Raw genomic sequence first — 21676 nt, 5'->3', positions numbered from 1 at the left:
ATAAGATTCGTTTGTTTATAAGCCTTGCTCTGGAAAAACGGGGCTTAATGCATGTGAGTGAATTGTCCACCCAGATGAGCATGGGCTGTCCACACAGGCTTATCTCGGACGACTTTTTTGCTTTATGTTATTTTTCGTACAAAGGAAGTCTCTTTTTAGTGAAAAAGCCTGTGTGAACTGCACAGACTATTCTTTAACGACACTTTACCCACACGCATTTAGCCCTATTTTTCCAGAGCGGAGCTCACATTAAAGAGCCCTATGTGTGGATCGGAAAATTACAAATACATAAACTGTTGTCCCTATTTACGGGACGAGCCCGATACAAGTATTTAAAGAACGTAAACACACCAGGGGCAGACAATTTCATGTACTACTTATTTCCTCTCGAACGCTTTAATTGAATCTGTGACAAACGTTTTATATTAACAAAATATATGATTATATGAGCGTTCATACATATAAAAACAATAGGATGAATATCAAATAAATTAATACTGCACAACAAATAATATAATGTTCATAATTTAATACCGTATATACCATCAATAAGCCAATTTATGGCTGTATGCATGTTTTGAAACGAATATGTGACTATAAGTATAGCCATGATTCACGTGATATGTAAGTATTTGTATTTCGTTACTATATCAACATTCTATAGATGATTTTGTGGATTTCATTTATAGAACAGCCCTCCATACGCATACGTCTTCCCACCTCTAACTCTATCTCTTCCTGGCGTTTCCGTATCGCATACAACATGAAATCCGGGACATCCTGCTCACCGTTTTCTCTTTTACATTTCAAAGCTCTGTTAAAGTACTCCAGATACAGCATCTCCAGCTCTATCCTTGTTTTGCTGAACCACAGCATCGGCTCTGGGGACGCGATAATGGCCCTTCGTATCTTCTCCAATCTCAGTATTACATTGGGACCCATCTCAATCATTTCCGTGATATCTTTTATCCATTTACGCTTCAGTGCATCCTCCAAACCACAGGCTTCCATTAAATTTCTCTCTGGAATCATGTAGTATTTAAGTAGTTTTTTCTCAATAGCAGACCTAAGCTCTCTCAGTCCGTCATGAAGCCAGTGCAGTAAGCTACGTGAATTAAACTCTGTCTGTGGGATGTTTTCAGCTTGCCATAAAATGATGTTTTTCACCACGTACGATGTTATTTCTTTATTAGTTGGTTTAATTATGTCTTTAAGGATCCATTTAAGCAGAACATACACTTTCGCTTGTGTGTCATTAAGGTTGTTCATAAGTTCTGTCTCACCGAAGTTAAAACAAATCCTCCATTCGATGTGCTTGTTTTTACTTTCCTTAAATCCCGTCGGGGTTACATAGGCTCCTAACGATACGACTTTCTGAACAACAACTGATTGTGGCCAATGACGGGGTCTGACAGCCCATCTGTGTAGGATGCTGGGGCACTGACAGCGTATTGAATATACCTTGTCCACCTTTAATATTCCTCCCACGGTTTGCGGTAATGCCGGCCCCGCGCGTTCATGGAGCACACTTTCCACCGGTCCAAGACTATGTTGAATTGTAAGTCTCAACATTCTCGAGCATTCATCTATAAATAAAACACTACTTAATAGAAATTCCCCATAACCAATTTTACACAGAGCAGCTTTTATAATGGTATTATGAAGACGCGCTGCTGGCCTTTTTAGTAACAGTTTACAGTGTCCTGGATAAACACCTGTATCGTCTATCCCAAACACACTTATGTCGTCTGGTATAGTGTTAAGATTGATACCAGTTTCTACACATATGACACCTTTCAGCGTGTATAAAAAGTCCCTGTCACTTTCGAAAAGGCAGGTAAGGCCCTCTGCCTTGCTTCCAGCTGTCTGTAGTTTTATTATACGTGGTCGTGCATTTAGATGTCTATCATTCTCGCAGTACTTCTCAATCCTCCACCGTCTTATTTCCTCGCCGTATCCGAGCCGAGTCATGATGTTACAGATCTCCAGGGAAACACTTTCGACATAATGCTGAAAACAAAATTGCATGCTATTTAAGTCAATTAAAGGTGCAACGTTATTTTATTCGCCAGATAAGCACTTAAAAACTACATATATCTGAATGTGATTGACACATAGTTTCAGAAAAAAAAGTATATTTATGTACAAATACTATGTGCCTTCTATTTTCAATGTCACGTGTTACCATTTTGCACCAAGGGGGCGAAAGGGAGTCTTATGCCTTTAATAAACGACCACACTGTGTGTTGAAATATTTAATAACATCATACAAAGTAAGCTTACACATAAATGCATTATTTAAGAAATAATCGAAGGGTAACCGTTGGTTATTGCGGTAATAACCAACGGTATGGAGTTCCGATGCGTAGGAATTTAACCACGAGGGCGTAGCCCGAGTGGTTTGATAACAAGCATCGGAACGACATACCGTTGGTTATAACCGCAATAACCAACGGATACCCGTCGATTATTTCGATTCTAACACGATTTCAATTATAAGTTATCCGCGATTTAAAGTTTATACATGAGAATTATATTAACCGAACGGCCTCCACTTTTCCGCGAAAACGTGACATCATCACAATTAAAATCAAATGACGTCGTCTTCAGCCATAAACAGTGCGCGGACAATCGAAGTGACGTCACTTTAAACAACCGTTGGTATATCGGGGTAATAACCAAAGTAGTTTTCCTTCTTTGTAAATAGGAAACAAGTCACGTGCCGTGGTAGAATTTGTATTATTTGTGGACCATTTGTGTTTTAAAGTACATGTATAAACATTAGGTTTCATAAATAGTGTTAATACAGACCGACACTATTATGATACTTAAAATACACATTAGGGCATGGCTTATTTTCCTTCAAAAACAATGGCCGTTTTTCACAATTTTGAGAAGTTTGCGCGCAAATGTTCACAATTTAAACATTATGGAAATGGTTGCCTTGGTGTCGCTCACCTGAGTAGAAGAAACTTCAATCAATGGTTGTTCACCTTGTTTTGTGAAAAGAAAGGGTTTGTTGGTTTGGCGGATATATACATATATGCGTTATAATAAGTAGTTTTTGTGTGTTTGTATATGTGTTTTAAAGAAATTTATTTCCCATTGCTACAGAGGTTTATTTTGGATAAACGTGATACGAGGACAGTATTGAGCAAAAGAAAATGGAAGTAAATTTTCCACAATCTCAGCATCTTTGGATGTTATTCGGGATGACATGTTACAACTTGTTTTTGCAAGAACAGCTTTAGATACCGAAAACAACTGTATTGTTTTAACAGATTGAGTATTCATAAAATAGTTTTTGCATAATTAAATTCAATTTATTGACTATTTATCATATATCATCAGAGTCGAGTTCATTATAAGAATGTAAATGGGTATGCAAATATGTACTAGAAATTCAACATTGATCTTATTTTAAGGTACCAAACATCTGACACTTGATCTTTCTCATTGTTACAAATGTGTCCACAGATGCGCAAACTTTTAAGTTAACACATACTAGAAATTTGAAAATTGATCATATCAAAACAAACTGTAAATCTTTTTGTAATTTAATTGCACAAACAATCTTTAGCACAAATACATTATTTTCTCAAAAACAATTGCCAAAACAACTTAGCCATTTTACCAAACATTTTTTTGTGCTTCTAAAAATGTTATTAATTGCTGTTTTTTTTTTATTATCCAACATTTTGAACAAAGTTATTATTTTAAACTAAGGGATCAATAATCGGACTCACATTGCAGTGATATTTCTAAATGAAACAACAATAAAACCTGTTAAAATCCCAAATCTTTGATAACCACACCCAAACTGCTGACTGACTGATAAACTCTTGAACTGTGTCATATTGGTTCATTGATTTTAACAAATAAATAAGACGTCATTCTCTTTTTATTATGAAGGAAACGCATTATTTGTTTCTTTCATTTACGTCATTGAAACGTCCGCGTGTATATATGCTGAAAGGTAGGCGATTGTAGAGAAAAATGTAAGCAAAATATAACAGAGATTTTATAATTCTACGAATGTAAATCGAGCCTCTTACGCTTGCATGCACCTAAATCCAGAAGATTCACCATTGAAAGTTTTTGTGAAGTGTTGTTTCTGAAATGGTTGACTGATTTTTATTTTCGGTATTTCTACATTGGATACATCGGACTTTTTACAGTATAATATCTTATAATATAAATCAGTGTTTATATCGTATTTATATAAATCTGTGTTTATATCGTATTAATATAAATCGCTGTACATTGCCATTCTTTTCGACAGATCGTTAAATAGACCTAACTTTCACATGCAATACACAATAAAATCACAGTCATCATTCTAAAGTATATATGTAAGAGAGAGATTAAATTGAAAAAACACATTTTTATTTTAGGGTATTTCTGAAATAATTTAACTATGTTTATATTCGGTTATTCTTCCAGGATATATCTGACTGTGCTTCCTCTTAGCACAACCGAACTCAAATAAAGTCTGAGTCATAAAAATACTTTCGAATGTTATCTTCAGTAAGGAATGACTTCGGGGATATGCACATTTCATAATTCCGTTTTAGTATTCAACAACAGGGTGTCATGAATCATTACTATTTTTAAATTTTCGAGGGACACTGGGGAAGATCACTTTCTATAGACCCTATACATCTACGTAATAAAACATAACACAACAAATTAAATTAAAAATACATATTTATTTGGGTATCTATGCGTACGACCACATGACATATTTAAACGTGTGACAAAAACAAACGTGAAAAATTCACATTTTGATACATATTTCATAACGCATTGCGTGAACTAACACTCGTAAAGGCGCCAAAGAAACAGACTTTATTCCTGCAGATAATCATTCCATGAGAAAACTTGTCAATATTCTATATCCAATAAAATATTACGAAAATAAACGTGTCGCAGTTAGGCAAAGCCGAATGGTTATTCGATTATGACAATTACCGCCAATACAATACAATTAGCGACATCTACCAGAGAAATGTGAATGCGCTCAAACTCTGAAAATTATATTTCTATGTTTAGACGCACTCTTAGAAGCGTGTACGTCTTTCGGAGTATTCATGCGGTTCTTTTCACAACTAGTGATGTGCTCCCCTTTTGTGTCAAGATACCGTTGAATATATTATCCGCGTTCTGAGAAAACTGGGCATAATGCATGTGCGTAAAGTGTCGTCCCAGATTAGCCTGTGCAGTCCACACAGGCTAATCAGGGACGACACTTTCCGCTTTTATGGTATTTTTAGTTTCAATGAAGTCCCTATTACCGAAGTCAAGTTTAGGCAAAAAGTGTCGTAACTGATTAGCCTGTGCGGACTTCACAGGCCAATCTGGGATGACACTTTACGCACATGCATTATGCCCAGTTTTATCAGAACACGACTCATATAATCGTTTTTTTCTAGCGTTCATCCCATTAGTTCTTATCGTAAGGAAGTAAATAATATATGGAATATTACAATACTGGGTGTTCCGGTGTGTTGAATCACACATGTTGATTGTGTTACTTCGTGTTCCACTCGCCTTAGGAGTTCGTCGAATAAAACAAATACAATCATGTAATATTTTCTAAATTGGCAACGTTTTAACATTTTTATTCCAAACAGTTAACTTGGTGGAATGTTAAAATCTTGAATGTGATCTACACAGATCATGGAACATTATTTTTGTAGGGCAAAATGGCGTATTATGCATTGCTTAGTTGTACGTCGCAAAATCCCCCCCCCCCCTCACGTATGTTACAATCGGCTTTATCTCATACAAACATCGGCTGCTGACTTGCCTGAGAGTGACGACTGTTCATGCTGCTGTGAGTGAGGTTGCTCTCAGAATCTGACACTGTACGACTGATACCTCCTTCCGCCATTTTCTGAAAGTAAATATGGATTTTGATTGCCGAACATACTATTAAATATGTATTATGAAAGCGATAATATACGTTCATATTTGCATGTTGAATTAATAAACATGAGTTAGCGGTGTTTAAGTTCGGATAACCTCACATAAAGCGACGCCAAAATGTTCAAATTAATATATAAATTACAATGTCGCATAACATATAATTAGGCAGTCTATTCTATATAAATGTACAAGAATATTGAAAAGACTCAGTCCCCAATCCCCCAGGTTCATAATTGGCCAATGTGCTTATGGAAAACTGAATTGGAACAATGTTTCACACGGATCACGAGTTGAAGATAGCATACTCCAGCTAGTATCAATGAGCCTCGTGATAAACTACTAACAGTGTTACGACTTCAATAAATCAAAGCGCTGATGTGCGCATTGCACAGGCTAATCAGTGTGCACACGCTATTCTCATTTTACATGCATTAAGCCCCGTTTTTCCTGAAAGCAGCCAATATTTACAGATTTCAATGATAAACGCTAGACTGGCCAATTTCGTCTTGCAAGTTGGTATATACACTCACTGCAGAAGTAAATCAGAAGCATAAGTCGTATGCAGTGCAGGCAGGCAGCGGTAATCGCTCCTAGAATAGTGGGTTGCGGTTCTTTCCGTAGCTAAGGCTTCTTAGCAGATACTGATTTGCAAAATATGTTCTGTAAATTTAGTCGGCCGCGATCAACTAAAAACAATAACCGGAGTTAGCCAAAGTAATACTGATATCAAAACTTAACGGGTATTCCCGAGTCTGTTATGATTCGACTATATTTAAACATACATGTTTGAACTTGCTGACACATATTTATAAACAAGTAATTGTTCGAAAAAATATCTTTGAAGAACTAGACTAAATAAGAACATGATATGAAGTAACATAACAAAGATAACATATCCCCTCGAAAAAATAAAACCTTTAATAACTCACAAGCAAAGTAACAGTTTGAATGCACTTTCGATTTCTATATCAATTGGAGTGAGTTTCTGAGTTATAATTACGAAGTGTTCACAAAGTTCGTTTGCAATTAAAACTTATTGTATACAGCTACGACTAATTTAATACGCTAAAATGCCACATTTCTTCTCGAACAAATGACAAAAGCAAACACGAAATGACAGGAAATATATTAAAATATTTCAATTTCGATATACAATAACATTTGAACAGTATTTCTGATCAGTTTATTTATGCGATGGGTTTTTCATTCACATTTTGTATAGATCAATACTTATATATCAGATATTTTGGGTACAAATACGTTTATAAATTTAAAAGATAATCATAAACCTACTCACGGAACCAAAGTATGCGAATGGGATTTGCCCATGAGTAATAACGTCGCTTATCTACTTCCGTCCACGATTAATTTATTGATTTAGAGGTCCTTTAAATAGCTTCTTACTTAACATAAATATATTCAATATATTATTTATCAAAGGACTGTAAATTTTAAGCGTACCGTTTAGGTGTTTAGTTCATTTTCCTCAATCCGCAACTTCATAGAAATCAGCATTTCAAAAGTCATGTTAAAATCGACTCATCATTTTATGTGCAAACATCTTAATTGTGTTTAGACGATTGTTATGCTTAACTGTTAATATCCATTAATATCACGTCGTTCAAAAAGCGCCCCCCCCCCCTAATAAGAACATAAGTTAAAGAACTTTACAAATGAAATATAAATATTACAAATACTAAGGAAAATTTAGACTTCTCCGTTATTTGACCAATAAGCACTTTACATGTTCTACTGTTTGAAAACAGTAAACAAGCATTGAAAACGTGTGCTTTTTACATTTTCTAAAAAGTTTCTAAAAGTCATGCTAGAAAGTACAAGACAAACTCTTATCATTTTTAAGCTTTAAATATCTGCTAGCGCATCTAGAACATATACAATTGGTATTCTTGTAATCTGCCAACACCAAAAATTTCAGTGAAATACGTCAATCCAATCTCAATCTATTGTACAGAATTTTTTTTCGATTTTTTAAACCCCTTACATACAATCCAAAGCTAGTTATCGATGCAAACTTGCTATATCCAATGTATCATCAAGATAGGTGAACGCAAGCTAAAAGTATATTTTGATCACCTGCTGAACGCCTTCCACAAACAACACACCACCCGTTATACCCAAACAAATTCATAACCAAGATTTTCAACTTTATTGCAAACGTTATATTAAAACTTAGAACTGAAAAAAATAAATTGTTTATTTACGTATTTACTTATTCATGCGTCAGAAATAAATCTACCTTCTGAGTTCACGAGTATTTTCCTGTAAGGCTGCAAATGAAGAGCAAACACACTATTACGTGATGTTGAAATAGGACTTCAACCTTTTAATAAACTTTTCAGTTTTATCTCCTATATGTATACTAATTTTTTGTCTATGTAACATTGTCACCTGCATATATAATTATGTAAACTTATTAAACCACCAAACTGTAAATTGACCTAGGCTGAAAGGAGCGGGACCACCTGTAGATCCGCTACCGGAACCAGATTCTGAGAAAAGACCTTCACATGGACCACCGGAATCTAGACCGGAAGGACCGGATTCAGGACCGTCACCGGTAGCTCCGCTGAAAAAAAACACTACCGGAACCAGACCCTGTGATAAAACCACCAACTGGACCATCCATTTGGCCGGCACGAGCATGGCCCCCTGATGGTCCAGTGAAGTATCGTACGTACTTTTACTCTATGTATATATTTAAATGTTCCTTGAGGTTTTCATTTTCCCATTTAATGTAAGTGGTAACGGGATCTTCATTTACTTAGTTCTTAATAATTAATTATTCTGTCCATTGCGGTCTTAGTGAATGTTATTTCTGTCGTATTTCATATTCAATTAGCATTAAATGCTACCATTCTTCGACCTATGCGAATTAGCGTTAAGCGCTAATATTCTTTGATTCATAATAGATGTAAATAATTAAAGAAGTCGATTATATTAACAGCCCATTTTATTCTCTGTAATATATCCAAAAACATTGTGCTCAAGTCGCCCAAAGCGTTTTCTTAAATATTCTTACGGTGGCTACTTTCTGAAAATTGATCAGATTTTTCCAAATACGTTTCTCACGTGATCCTACGTGGTCTCACGTGGTACGCTGATTCACCTTTTTTTTATAATTGTTCGGGTCAAAACTGTTAACCCTTAGTCATGGAACTTTCTGGAAGTTTCCACTGCTTACGTTTGCGTTCTTGATTTGGTAAACAATTAAGATTGGAATGTGTTACTCTTTCTCTTAGCTAAGCTGTTTTCTTATAGTACATCAAGGTAGTTTTTCAATATGATAGAGTTTGTAGCTCACCTGGCACAAAAAGTGTACCGATACGGTTTTGTAAAAACTGGGTTTAATGAATTTCTTAATTCCTTAAGTATTTCTAACAATATATAAAAGTTATTCTAAACAATATGCAATAGTTATTTTAAACAATATGCAATAGTTATTTTAAACAATATGCACTAGTTATTTTAAACAATATGCAATAGATATTTTAAACAATATGCACTAGTTATTTTAAACAATATGCAATAGTAATTATAAAATTGTGTTTATTGAAATTAATTAAAACTTTATTAATTATGATTAATTAAAATTATTAAATAAGTTAAAATGAAAATTTAAATATAACAAATATTTCATAAGAATGTGATTTTAATTGGATTACATCTTCCCCTCCTTCTTTTAATTAGAATTCCTTTTCTAATATATGGGCTGTTTAAATTTAACTGCTTGTTAAAACAATCCCAAAACATTTAAGTGTATAATATGAAAGCATGCATACATTAATCTAACAAATTTAACAGCAATTGAAGTGGATGTAATATGTAGATAATACAAAATAAATCGTAAACACACTATGCATTGAATGAATGTTACTATATAATTGAAGCAACAATAAGGTTGCATAACAAATACAACATAATTATGTGTCAATAACTACAAAAGTTATTTGAAGCATTAATGTAAATGTAAATAAACATTTTCTTACATTGCTAAAATGTCTATTTAATGTTTGAAATTATACATGTGATTTTTTAATATTATATTATAAAACCACCTCTTGATAATTACTGGAATACGATAATGATGATTAATTTCATTTGTAAGTTGTAATTATATTATTTATATGTTCCGTTATTAAATTTCTATCATTTGATTTATAATATAACACAATATATATGTTAAATGAATAAATAATATGTTTGGGCATAAATACATTTTTATTATTTATTTTTTTTCATTCTTATGTTTTCTCAAAGCACATGACAATTGTGTTGACAGAGAAAAAATAATAATGAATATGAAATAACGGTAAAGAAGTATATGTTATATGTGATATAAGTTTCTTTTCAGAGATTGGAGTGACAAGAAAATGACACTAGAGCATAACAAAACAACATCAGTAATATAATATATCTACATATGTAGCACCACGACTAACTCATTTGAGGGGATTGAACAGGAATCGTATTATCGTATCTGTTTGTTTGTTTCGGATGTTTGACCTGTTTTGTTGCACGATATTGTTTTCTACTTTGGAACGTATGGAATTTATTGCCGAGTGTAGATTAATTGCAAGTCCGATTCCTGTAGTTCCGTTAAGCAAAATCGGAAACATGTTTATTGTTTATGACCTTATGTGGATTGCCACATATGACGTGATAACCTAGGCCGCAACAATGTGTTCTAGCGCCACCTAAATTGTACCATTGACAGATTTGACAAAGAAAATAAGATTCTAAACGTGTCTTTCCACGGTGACCAGTAGCGATAAATTGGTGTATGCGCTCGTGTAATTGATCATTGTCGGTATGGTAGAGTGTAGTGATAGACATGTGTTTGCGGATTTTTTTCGGGAGTGATGTGGATCGTATTAGAAAGCGAAATGCTTTTAAACGAAATGCTTTTATGGATAATGGTGATTTAAACCCGTGAGTTCAGATATTAGCTTTACAAAGGTAGATATTTTGTGTATGGTTAATGCTTGATAAGTGGTCGTAAAACAGGGATGTCTAAGTAGTCGATGACGAAGACCATGGTATCAAGTTGTATTTCATTTGATGTCATCATGTATGTAAATATTGATATGTCATGTGTGTGTTCTATGGTGTCCATTGTCTGAAAGGTAGATATGAAGTAATGGATTTGCTGTAACTGTGATTTGTGAATTGGGAGTGTGGTGGCTAGGATATCTTTAATGTAAAGTGTTGGCGAAAACCGAATGAGGGCCTGAATGTATGCAGAATGGTAAAGCCAAAAACTGAGTTGAATGAATACGTCCATGGTGTACATTTTGATTAATGATAATGAAATATAATATTTATAATATAGAACAAATACAGGCTGTGATTTAAAATGAAACAATAAAACGTAAATGAAAATACAACAACTCTAAATGTACACTCCGCCTGAAGTGTCTTAAACTAAAAAAACAAAAATGTACAATTTATACATATGGGTTAACAATTTTGCAAAAGAATTTTTTTGGACCAGTCGAATCGTTTATGATAATGAAGACACAATTTGCAAATTATGAAGTTGTTTTGGAGAAATTTTGGATTTCAAAAGGAATGATATGGTCTATTACAACAGTTTGGTTTTAATATAGAGAAAGGTAATCTACCGCTTCCCCCGATTGTTTTGGTATGGGGATAACGACTTTGGATTCTTGTTTCTTTGCAATTTTTGAAGGATTCGTTACAAACTCGGCAATATGTGTCGTCAAAATCTATAGGAATCGATTGATATTTAAGGGGTTGTTTGTTAAAGTAAAAATGTTGATTCATTAATTTATTGATTTGTTTAAGATCTGCATTTAAGATGTCTGTAATGGAAAAATCGTATAACGAGGGAGGTAGAAATTTTGAATGAATAAATCTTTTGTGGGCTATTATGGAAATTTGGGATTTTGATCCGAACCTTAAAATAATTGCTTGGCAAATTTGAAAATTTAGGGGACGGGTTTCATAAAGTAGATGGTCGAGCATTTGAAGATAGAGTATATTTATGTCGAAGTAGTTTAAAGCAAAAATTAAGCTTGAAAATGAAATGTTAGAATTATTTAACATGTGGGTAAATATTAACTTTTTAGTGCGTCTATGAATTTTTCTTAATTTGGGAAAAGTATTTAAAAAGTATTTTATGTGATGTAGTTGATGGTGATCTAAAGGGGGGGAAATGTGTTAATTACTAGAAGATTTGCCATTGTATTTAAATAATAACTTGAAATAATAAGAGTACAATATAAAAAATGAAATGTAAATAACAATGTCCATTTTAATTAAAATACTGAAATGTAAAATTGACAATAGGAAACCAAAAATGTAGCGATACAATGATATTATATGTACAATAGGGTATCAATGAAAATACAAATCTAATAATACAATTATAAAATACACACTATGTTTATATGAATGATGTATGGTCGTGTGCGCCTGAAATGAGAACAGCGAAAGTATTTTTTTTATAAACATGAAGCATGTATGTAATGAATAAAATGAGAGTATGTAACGATTGACATCTTATATGAGAAAAGCATGTAAAATGTAGTATTTAATAATGAAGATTAAATCAATTTTATTCAATAATCTTCAAAGTATGTATAATGGTTAAATGGAAAAAATGAAATCTAACATTGAATAATTGACATCAAGGTTGAAATCCATGCAAAATTTGATATCAAAGTTATAACATATTCAAATATGATGATAATTATCAATGAAATAAAACAAAGTGAAAACAAATGCTATTCCTTTTTTTAAGAAGTTGAAATTCGGTTAAGTACGTTCCTTAATTCCGTTATGGACCAAGAATAGTTCAGTGTGATAGTTTGTGTTGAGCATTTGTCGAAGTTTGATGTACTGATAAATTCCAATTGACAGAGCAGATGGTATTTCCATTATTATATCCCCTGTAGTGTTCCGAAACAAAATTTCCGAAGTGTTAATGAGTAGTTTTGGAAACAATCCAAAGCGTATGCTGTCTATGTTCAGTGTGACAGGTTAGTCAATGATCCATTCTGATCGACAAGAAACCGAACTGACGATGTTGATATCAATATAATTTAAACCATTTGATATATGTAAAATCAAAAGAGTGCCACGTTGTCGTTTTAATATTTGCAATTTGCGAAGGATTGTTATTAGCAAGAGAACGTGAATCATGGCCAGAAAGACAAGACAATGTTCATATTTCAGAGACTCATTAAGATTGTTGGTAAATTCCTGAAGTGGTGATAGCGCGGTGGGATTGTCGTATTTAAGATGTTGTGCCGCTGTTGGTTTTATTAGTGTAATTGCAGTTAATAGAATGCGAATTTTTCGTGAAAGAAATATCAACATGAGCGTGTTTCCGATTGTGAGTAATATACCTATGATTGAAATAATATCAAAAGTGGATAAACCTGATTCAATTGAGATTTCACCGTTAAGCATTGCTTCTGTTAGGCTATGGTACACAATTTGGTTTTCCTTTGCTCTTTTCACGAAGGTTTGCATGTCAATTTCTAATGTGTGCGACCGAGTTAATATATCCTTTGTGTTTTGATCGAAAGTTTTAAATACCGGTAATAATACATTGATTGGATCATTGTACGAGATGTTTTTCATCAATTTATCCAAAACTGTATTATTAAAGAATTGATTGTTGGAGTAACGGTAAGTTAATCGGATATATTTTGTCGACAGTAGTATCGTTTGTCAAACATTTTGTGAATTGCTCATCAATACATTGATTTTTTGAGACTAGTTTACATGCACATGGTACATCGATAATGCAGTATTTACAATCATCTATTGTTTTAGAATGGTTTACACATTCCAATTTTAAATTTGATTGCATGAATGCAAGTACTTTAGAACTATTTAAAATGTTCAGCTCTGGTTTCAAGACGTTTCTTACAATCTTATATTCACATATATCTTTCGTTTTTGCATTGTCGCCGTATTTCAAGAGTTCTACGAAACAATTCGTATTGAACTCGATTTCAAATATAACATTCTGTTTACATCAAATTGTTCAACCTGCTGTCAAACAGTCTCTCAAGAATGATTCATCAAGAAATGTGAATAGTAGGGTTTTTTTCCATTATAAATTAAATACCGCGGTTTTGATGTGAATTCATTAGCATCTTTGTTTTTTATATCATTGTCAAGAGGAATTGGGAAGAAATTTAATTCATAAATTTCGTTATCCAAACTGTTTGTCAGTGGAAACAATACCATTATGTATATCGAATTATTGTTGCGTCCATAAATAAATTCAGCATGATTGTAGTTAAATGCCAATTCAGTGCTGACCAATTTATGAGCCGGATAGCTGATTTTTAGCGACGAAGCTATTCCTGTTAACGTTTGCGACATTAGTTCGGTGTATTATATGAATTGACAATTTACGATTGCTCAGTGATTCAATTCCTATGGCTAACCTATCAAACTGTGACCTTATTTTGATCATTTTATCATTTACATCTAGTATTAACTTTTTGGCCGTTGTATGTATATGTGACATAGATTCCATTTCGTTTATAATTTTATGCCTAACTGCTGAAGCATTCGCAACGAATTCATCGAATAATTTCATATGCTCATGGACACTAGTTGCAAATGATGACATTTCACCAAAGTCGTTCGTAAATGTGTTTGTTAAGAGATTAACTCTTTGTGCCAATTTGTTTGCACGATCTGTCAGTTTATTCAGTTGTGAAGTTGTCGCTATTCCAAATAAGGTCGATCCAAGTTCCCCTATAAAAGGAAGTAAAAGTTGTGACTCACTTTTTTTGCGTTTATCTGAGATTGTAGGAATCATGCTACGAAATTTTTGTAACAAAGATTGTAAATTATGTTCCATTAAAATCCTTAGAGTGTTGAATTCGACGCTAATGGTACATCCTTTTTCGTAGAAATAAGTGTCTCTACACAATGAATAATTTCTACCGATGTCACTATCGAAATGATAGTTCGGCATATCAAATCGAAAAGTATGCGTCCATTCATTATTCACGAAGTTAATTGTTTTTGGATCTGAGAACTTAACGCCATGGTTCATCAGCAATAGTTCGCCCTGTGCTCCCACAAGTGACAGGAAAAGTATAATGAATCGTGTGACCAACATCTTGCCTAAAAGAAAAAAAAAATAAAGATTTAATTTGTTTATCATTTTACCGTTTTTCTTTTGTGATTTTTCTTTAGAGATTTATTTATGTAAAATTGTTTTATTAGTGCTTCAGATGTATCTACGTCATTTGCCCAACTGTTCTCATACTTTTTATTGGTCCATTTTATAAAATATTGTCTTTGATTATCTTTAATTTTGGTTTTTAAAATTTTGTCAGCTTTGTACCATTTCTTGCTGGAATTTTCTGGTGGAATATCATTTTGATTTATTGTATTTTGCTTGTCAGTTGCCGTTATATTTGGCATTGTATTGTCGGTAACGCTTTGCGGATTGTTTTGATTTTCTGTATTATCATTAGTTTCATTTTCATGGAATTTAAATGTTTGAGATAAATCACGTAAATCCTTTTCATCATGGTATCTTCGTAATCTGTTAATATTAATCGGAACTTTTAACTCTTTGTTTGAATATCGTTCTCTCAAAATGTATGTGCCATTTTGTAATATTTTGGTTATATAAGGTATATATATGGTTGCTCTGAAAATTTTCTAAACAATTTTCTGGATTTGTTTAAAGGTACTTTTTCCTGTTTAATAAAAACAAGATCTCCTTATTTAAATGGACGTATTGCAGTTTTGCGATTGTAAAACTTACGCATAACGTCACGTGAATTGTTTTTGTTTTCTTGTGTGATGTTCCATATAAGTTTAAATCTTTGTTTCAATTCCTCAACATAAGTGTTTATTGAAGGGTTGGTATTAATTGGTGGAAATAAATCGGAAGTAATAGGTTTATTCATATGTCGGCCAAGAAGAATGTAGTTCGGGGAGTATTGTGTCGTTTTCGGACAAACTGTTGAATTATAGGCTAATTGGACACTGGATAGCTTATCAGGCCGATCGCTTTCGTCTTTTAACGATGTACGTAGTATTGAGAGTAATGTAGAGTGTACCCGTTCTACCAGTCCGTTACTCATTGGGTGATAAGATGCAGTTTGATGCCTCTTTATTTGAAAGAATTTATAAAGAACATCCATTATACCACTTAAGAAGTTTTGTCCTCTATCGCTTGTGATATGTTTTGGTGGCCCAAATATTGCAAATACTTTATGATAAAGTTGTTCTGCGATTTCAATAGTGTTTTTCGTTTTTAATGGTATAAATAGTGCAAATTTTGAAATGCGCATATAACGCTTAAAACATATTTATAGTCTTTGCTCTGTTTCGCTACAGTAACAATGTCTATGTGTAACATTTCAAATGGTTCGCTTGCAATAAAAGGTTCTTGTAATGGATATGGTTTATAATTGTGATCTCTATTAAATATTTGACAGTTTTTACAAGATTTAACATAATCTTTAACTGCTTGATACATTTTTGGAAAGTAATAAAAAAAATGAGGGTTGCAAACATTCTATCAACACCACAGTGACCATTTAAATCATGACAACTGTAAAGTGTTTCATTTCTCAATGACTCAGGTAAAGCTAATTGTTTAATTAAAGTTTTTTCAGTTTGATGTTTCTTAGATCTTGGTTCGTAAAAATGAAACAGAAAATTGTCAACTATTTCGTATTGGGTGCTTATATATGGAATTCGTTTTGCTAAGTCTTTATCATCAGGTAAATGACCATTCTTTAAAAATGCATAAATGTCGCAAAAGTCTTTTGATTTAGTTTGTAAGTTTATAATGTCTAGTTGATAAGTTGTTAAGTGTGCGTGCTGTTGTTTTCGGTCATTGACTGTCTGGAGTTGTGAACCTTGTATGTGATCATTTTCTGATATAACACTGTTGTCAGGTGGAGTGGTGCTAAGTTGATTGTCAGTAGAGATAATTGGTTGATGATTGGTGGGTGCTGTGTTGATTGTTTGTTTTCGCATTTTTCTTGTGAGAATGTTAACCTGGGAACAATGATTGTTTTGCGTTATTTGTATTGTTGCCAAGGTTTGTGGAGGTGCCTTATTTAGCCGTTTTCGTGTGAGGATATTAACCTGTGAACTTTGATTATTGTTCGTGGTTTGTATTGGTGCCAAAGGTTCACTGGGAAGTGTATGTATGCTTTCCTTGGATTTAAAGTGAGTGTCTGATTTAGAATAGTTAATTCTACTAAGGTAATCGCTCGGATTTGTCTTGCCAGTTTTATAAATGATTTCATGATCATAATTTTCTAGTTCTAAAGCCCATTTATATAGTCTCTCATTTGAGTGTTTTGCTGTATGCAAAAATGTTAAAGCTTTATTGTCTGTTATAATTTTGACATGTATATTTTATATATAGACTCTACATTCTTTCAAAGCGTAAATAATTGTTAATAATTCCAGTTCACAACTACTGTAACGTTTTTCGTTATCTTTTAAAGGACGACCCCCATATAAAATAACATCACGACCCCCATATAAAATAACATGGTGACGTTTTGGAGAATCTTCCTGACATAAAATGAATCCTACTGCGGAGGTACTAGCGTCTGTATAAATAGTGAATTCTTTATTAAAATCTGGTAATCGTAAAATTGGTTTTGCCATTAATGCCCGTTTTAAATAATTAAAACTTTTGTCATGTTCCTCGGTCCATTTGAATATGGTATCTTTCTTAAGTAATCTATTTAACGGAGCGACAATGTGTGAGTAGTCTTTTATAAATCGTTTTAAGAAATTTGTCATCCCTAAGAAGCTTTTTAATGGTTTTTGATTATTCGGAATTTGGAATTCGTTAATTATGTTCAATTTGTCAAGGCCCATTTGAATAGTGTTTCCTGCAAATACTGTGCCTAGAAATGTTATTCGTTTTTGTGCGAAATGACTGTTTTTGAGATTTATTACTAAACCAGCTTCTTTTAGTTTATGTAAAACTTGAGAAAGTTCTTTGATGTGGGTTTCAATATTGTCACTCATAAGTATACAGTCATCTAGAAAAAATAGAAGGTTTTTGAAATTGAATTCTCCTAATATTTTGAAAGATACAATGACCAATAAAAAGGACTATTGCATAACCCATAAGGAAGGACGTTAAATTGAAAACATCGTCCTGTTGGTGAATTAAATGCAGTATACTTTTTAGAATTTTCGGCCATGGGTATATTAAGAAATGCTTGTTTTATGTCTATTTTAGTAAAGATAGTTGGCTTTTTCTGTGCGATCATATTTTGAACATCTACAAGTGTATGCATTTGATAATACATTTTCTTTGAAATTTTATTTAAAAGTCGGTAATCAATGCATAACCTATATAATTGTTTATTTTCTTTTTTATCTTCGGGCGAAATGTCATCTGAATGTTTATTTTTTTAACTAATACAATAGGACTACTCCAAATTGAAGTTGATGGTAAAATGATATTTTTATCTAGCATTTTCTGTAATTCATCTTCAATGATTTGTCTCGTTTTGGGGATTACCGGATATGGTCTTGAACGTATAGGTATTGCATTCGGTATAAATTTAATGGAACATTCAACATTTTTGACTGTGCCGACATCTGTTTCTGAATCGCTAAATATATCTTGATATTGCTTTAAGAGATCGAACAGTTGCTGATTATTCGCAAATTCTTTTCCTATTTTATTATGTAATATTTGTTCTTTTTAGGTTGTCGTCTTAAAGTTTCCGGTTTCGTTACATTTATCTAAATTATTAATTTCATATATTTCGTTTTCATTTAAAATATGTATTGAAGCTAAAATATCATATTTATTTATCATTTTTTCTATATCTGAGTTATTGTAAATTGGAAATTGTATAGTTATATTTTTATTGTCTGTAATACATAAATCAAGTTCCATGATATTTGTTTCATCCATAATATGTAAATCTTTATTAAAAAAACATTCTTTTAATTGAATAGGTATTTTCTGAAATGAATGAGCTTTAAGTCTTATCTGTTTATTAGCTTTTCATTTGTTATAAAATTGGTTTTGCATGTAATATAATCTTTATTTATTTCAAGAGTATTGGTCTCAATATTTTATTTTGCCTCGTACTGCGAAAAGAAGTCTACTCCTAATATTGCATTATTCGTTAAGCCTTTTACTATGTAAAACGGGTGCTCAAAGCGCGTGTTGCCAATTAGCATTGGGAGGTTAATGACACCCTCCACATTGTACGAATTATCAGATATGGCGGTCTTGACATGAAGGTTAGATGGTCGGCATTTTTTTAGCGACAATTTTGTGGAGGCGAAGAATGATTTGCTGATTACAGACATACTACTGCCCGAATCCAAAAGAATGTTTGTTTTGACATCTTCGATTGTTCCTGGTAAAGAGTTATGAGAAAATGCTGATACTACTTTTAAAGCTAATATTTTACGTCTTTATTTTATACTTTGTTTTTGTTTATCTTGAGTTGTATGCGTACTTTTGTTAATTAAACCATTTTTATTAATTTGTTCATGTTTTATTTGGACTTTTGAATTATTTGCGTTATTAAAATGGTACCTACTACTCTGTCTTTTCCATCATTTTTTAGTTCGAAAGCACATTTATTGAAAGTGATTGAATTGTTGGCAATTGTTGCATCGTTTATTGAATGCGAAACAGTTTCTACCCCCCTACAAGAATCGTATCCGCATTTGGGAAAAAATTGGTTTTGTGCATTTTATCTGTTTGCTTGTAAACGTGGATTAGATACGGATCTATCGACTATTCGCGGTCTTTGATAATCTAACGGTACTGACATCCTATAATTTTGTTTTTTTCGCGGTTGAAATTGTTGATAACGGCCGTAAGGGACAGGTGGAATTTGATTTTGAAACGTATGTTGTTGAGCATAAGAATTTTCTACCGGTATATTTGGTATTGGGGTTGATTGTAAAGCATTAATTTCATTAATTTTGATGTCCGTTTTTAAGGTTTTAATCTCTTCCAATAACGTTTGAAATTTTGTGTCAATAGCATTGACTGAGGATGACGTTGTCATGTCACAGAGTTTACAGTATTTGGCTAGCTCTGATAGAGATTCCGGCTGTCTTAAAATTACATCTTTCTTAATATTGTCTCTAAATCCATTGACAAGCAAGCTAACGAGTACTTTTTCTTCAAGGCCTTGTACATCAGTGGAAATTTTTAATGCTCTCGAGATATAATCATCGCATGATTCGCTTTCTCTTTGTTTAATAGCAATTAGATGATAGTCTAATTCTTTAGTCTGAAAACGTATTGCAAGCGCTTTAGTGAGTTCTTGATAATTAGATTAAATATCTTCGGTCAGATTATTGTAAATATTCTCTGCTCGGTCGGACAAGTAAAATGGAAGAACATTAGCATATTCACCCCTATCAATGTTATTCATGCTACAGAATTTCTGAAATTTTGCCAGAAACGCTGGTAAACTGTCATAGTCTCTACCTGTAAAGCATGCTAACTTACTTATGTTTGGCTTATACATTGTACCTCTTGTGTCCGAAGCTTGCGTGGTATGTAAGTTGCCTGCCGGTCGTTCCCCTTCTGCTTGAGATTGGCTCGGTGCGAAGGTGGCGTCTGCCAACGTAACTTAATAGTGTTACTAGTAGCACTTTGCGATGGAAAATTAGCACCACTTTTAACACTAGGCGATGGGGTATTTAAGAAAAAGCTAGGTCTTCTGCGAAATAACACTGGAAATTGGATCCTGTAGTCGTTCGTCAGGGAGGAACTGAAAATTACCATATGGCGGTGGTATTGGGTCGTACCGGAAATTGGAAAATGGCTCGATCAGCGATTCCTTCGGCGGGTCCTGTGTTAATGGCTGGGGTGTTGTTTCTTTGGTTTCTTCGGCGTGTGACGCATCGGATTGTAATGGATGACTTTGAAATGGGCTGTCATGTATTTTTACTCTTCTGATTGTTTTGATAGAATTTAATTGTTTATGAAAATCTGAAAGTAATGTGATTTTTACGATGTTTTTCACTTGCAACAAAATCTTCGGGAGTTTGTAAATAAGGTTTTGACTCACTTGTTTATTTTGGAGTTTCTTGTTTTGATATGGTTGTAGTTGATGGTTGAGATGGTTGCTCCGGAACTGTCGTATTATTATCGTCAGATGGGGATGCTGGCGGCGTCAATTGTGGTGGTAGAGTGGCTGATAGGCGAGAACGTAAATTGTAGTAAGACATCTTGAAACATTTCTGACGATTTTTGTTGTGGAAAATGTTATTGTAAAGGAATTAAACTTTAAAAACCGTATTCTCCACTAGATATCGTACGTACTTTTACTCTATGTATATATAAAAATGTTCCTTGAGGTTTTCATTATTCCCAATTAATGTAAGTGGTAACGGGATCTTCATTTACGTACGATAATTTATTTAGTTCTTAATAATTAATTATTCTGTCCATTGCGGTCTTAGTGAATGCTATTTCTATCGTATTTCATTTTCAATTATCATTAAATGCTACCATTCTTCGACCTATGCGAATTAGCGTTAAGCGCTAATATTATTTGATCCATAATAGATGTAAATAATTAAAGAAGTCGATTATATAAACAGCCCATTTTATTCTCTGTAATATATCCAAAATCATTGTGCTCAAGTCGCGCAAAGCGTTTTCTTAAATATTCTTACGGTGGCTACTTTCTGAAATTTGATCAGACTTTTCCAAAGACGTTTCTCACGTGATCCTACGTGGTCTCACGTG

General features: G+C 33.1%; 2 protein-coding genes across 4 annotated transcripts in view; one reads left to right on the top strand and one right to left on the bottom strand.

Annotated features, from left to right (window-relative positions):
* The window catches only part of LOC127839085 (fibroin heavy chain-like), a 278358-nt gene that overhangs the window by 63795 nt on the left and 192887 nt on the right, over window positions 1-21676 (top strand). The window lies entirely within an intron of this gene.
* Window positions 515-7310, bottom strand: LOC127839088 (uncharacterized). Of its 3 annotated transcripts, none has more exons than XM_052367280.1 (3): window positions 7226-7310; window positions 5487-5896; window positions 515-2010 (listed from the first exon to the last, which is right to left on the bottom strand). In XM_052367280.1, the coding sequence occupies exons 2-3, from the start codon at window positions 5616-5618 to the stop codon at window positions 646-648; spliced, it is 1497 nt and encodes a 498-aa protein (XP_052223240.1). In that variant the 5' UTR covers window positions 5619-5896; window positions 7226-7310; the 3' UTR covers window positions 515-645. The 3 variants fall into 3 exon arrangements, with proteins under 3 accessions (XP_052223240.1, XP_052223243.1, XP_052223241.1); XM_052367283.1 differs by having other exon boundaries at window positions 7222-7283; XM_052367281.1 differs by lacking the exon at window positions 7226-7310 and adding an exon at window positions 6459-6602.

Source organism: Dreissena polymorpha, chromosome 7 (genome assembly GCF_020536995.1).
Source record: "Dreissena polymorpha isolate Duluth1 chromosome 7, UMN_Dpol_1.0, whole genome shotgun sequence".
In the NCBI taxonomy this organism is placed as follows: domain Eukaryota; kingdom Metazoa; phylum Mollusca; class Bivalvia; order Myida; family Dreissenidae; genus Dreissena; species Dreissena polymorpha.
The sequence above is the reverse complement of the archived record's forward strand: the minus strand, read 5'-3'. Positions and strand labels throughout refer to the sequence as shown.

Coding starts and splice junctions, on each gene's coding strand:
- LOC127839088 (XM_052367280.1), bottom strand. CDS start 5,618: ATGTTAAAACGTTGCCAATTTAGAAAATATTACATGATTGTATTTGTT. Junction 2,011..5,486: donor ACACCGGAACACCCAGTATT/GTAATATTCCAT, acceptor TTTTGTTTTCAG/CATTATGTCGAAAGTGTTTC.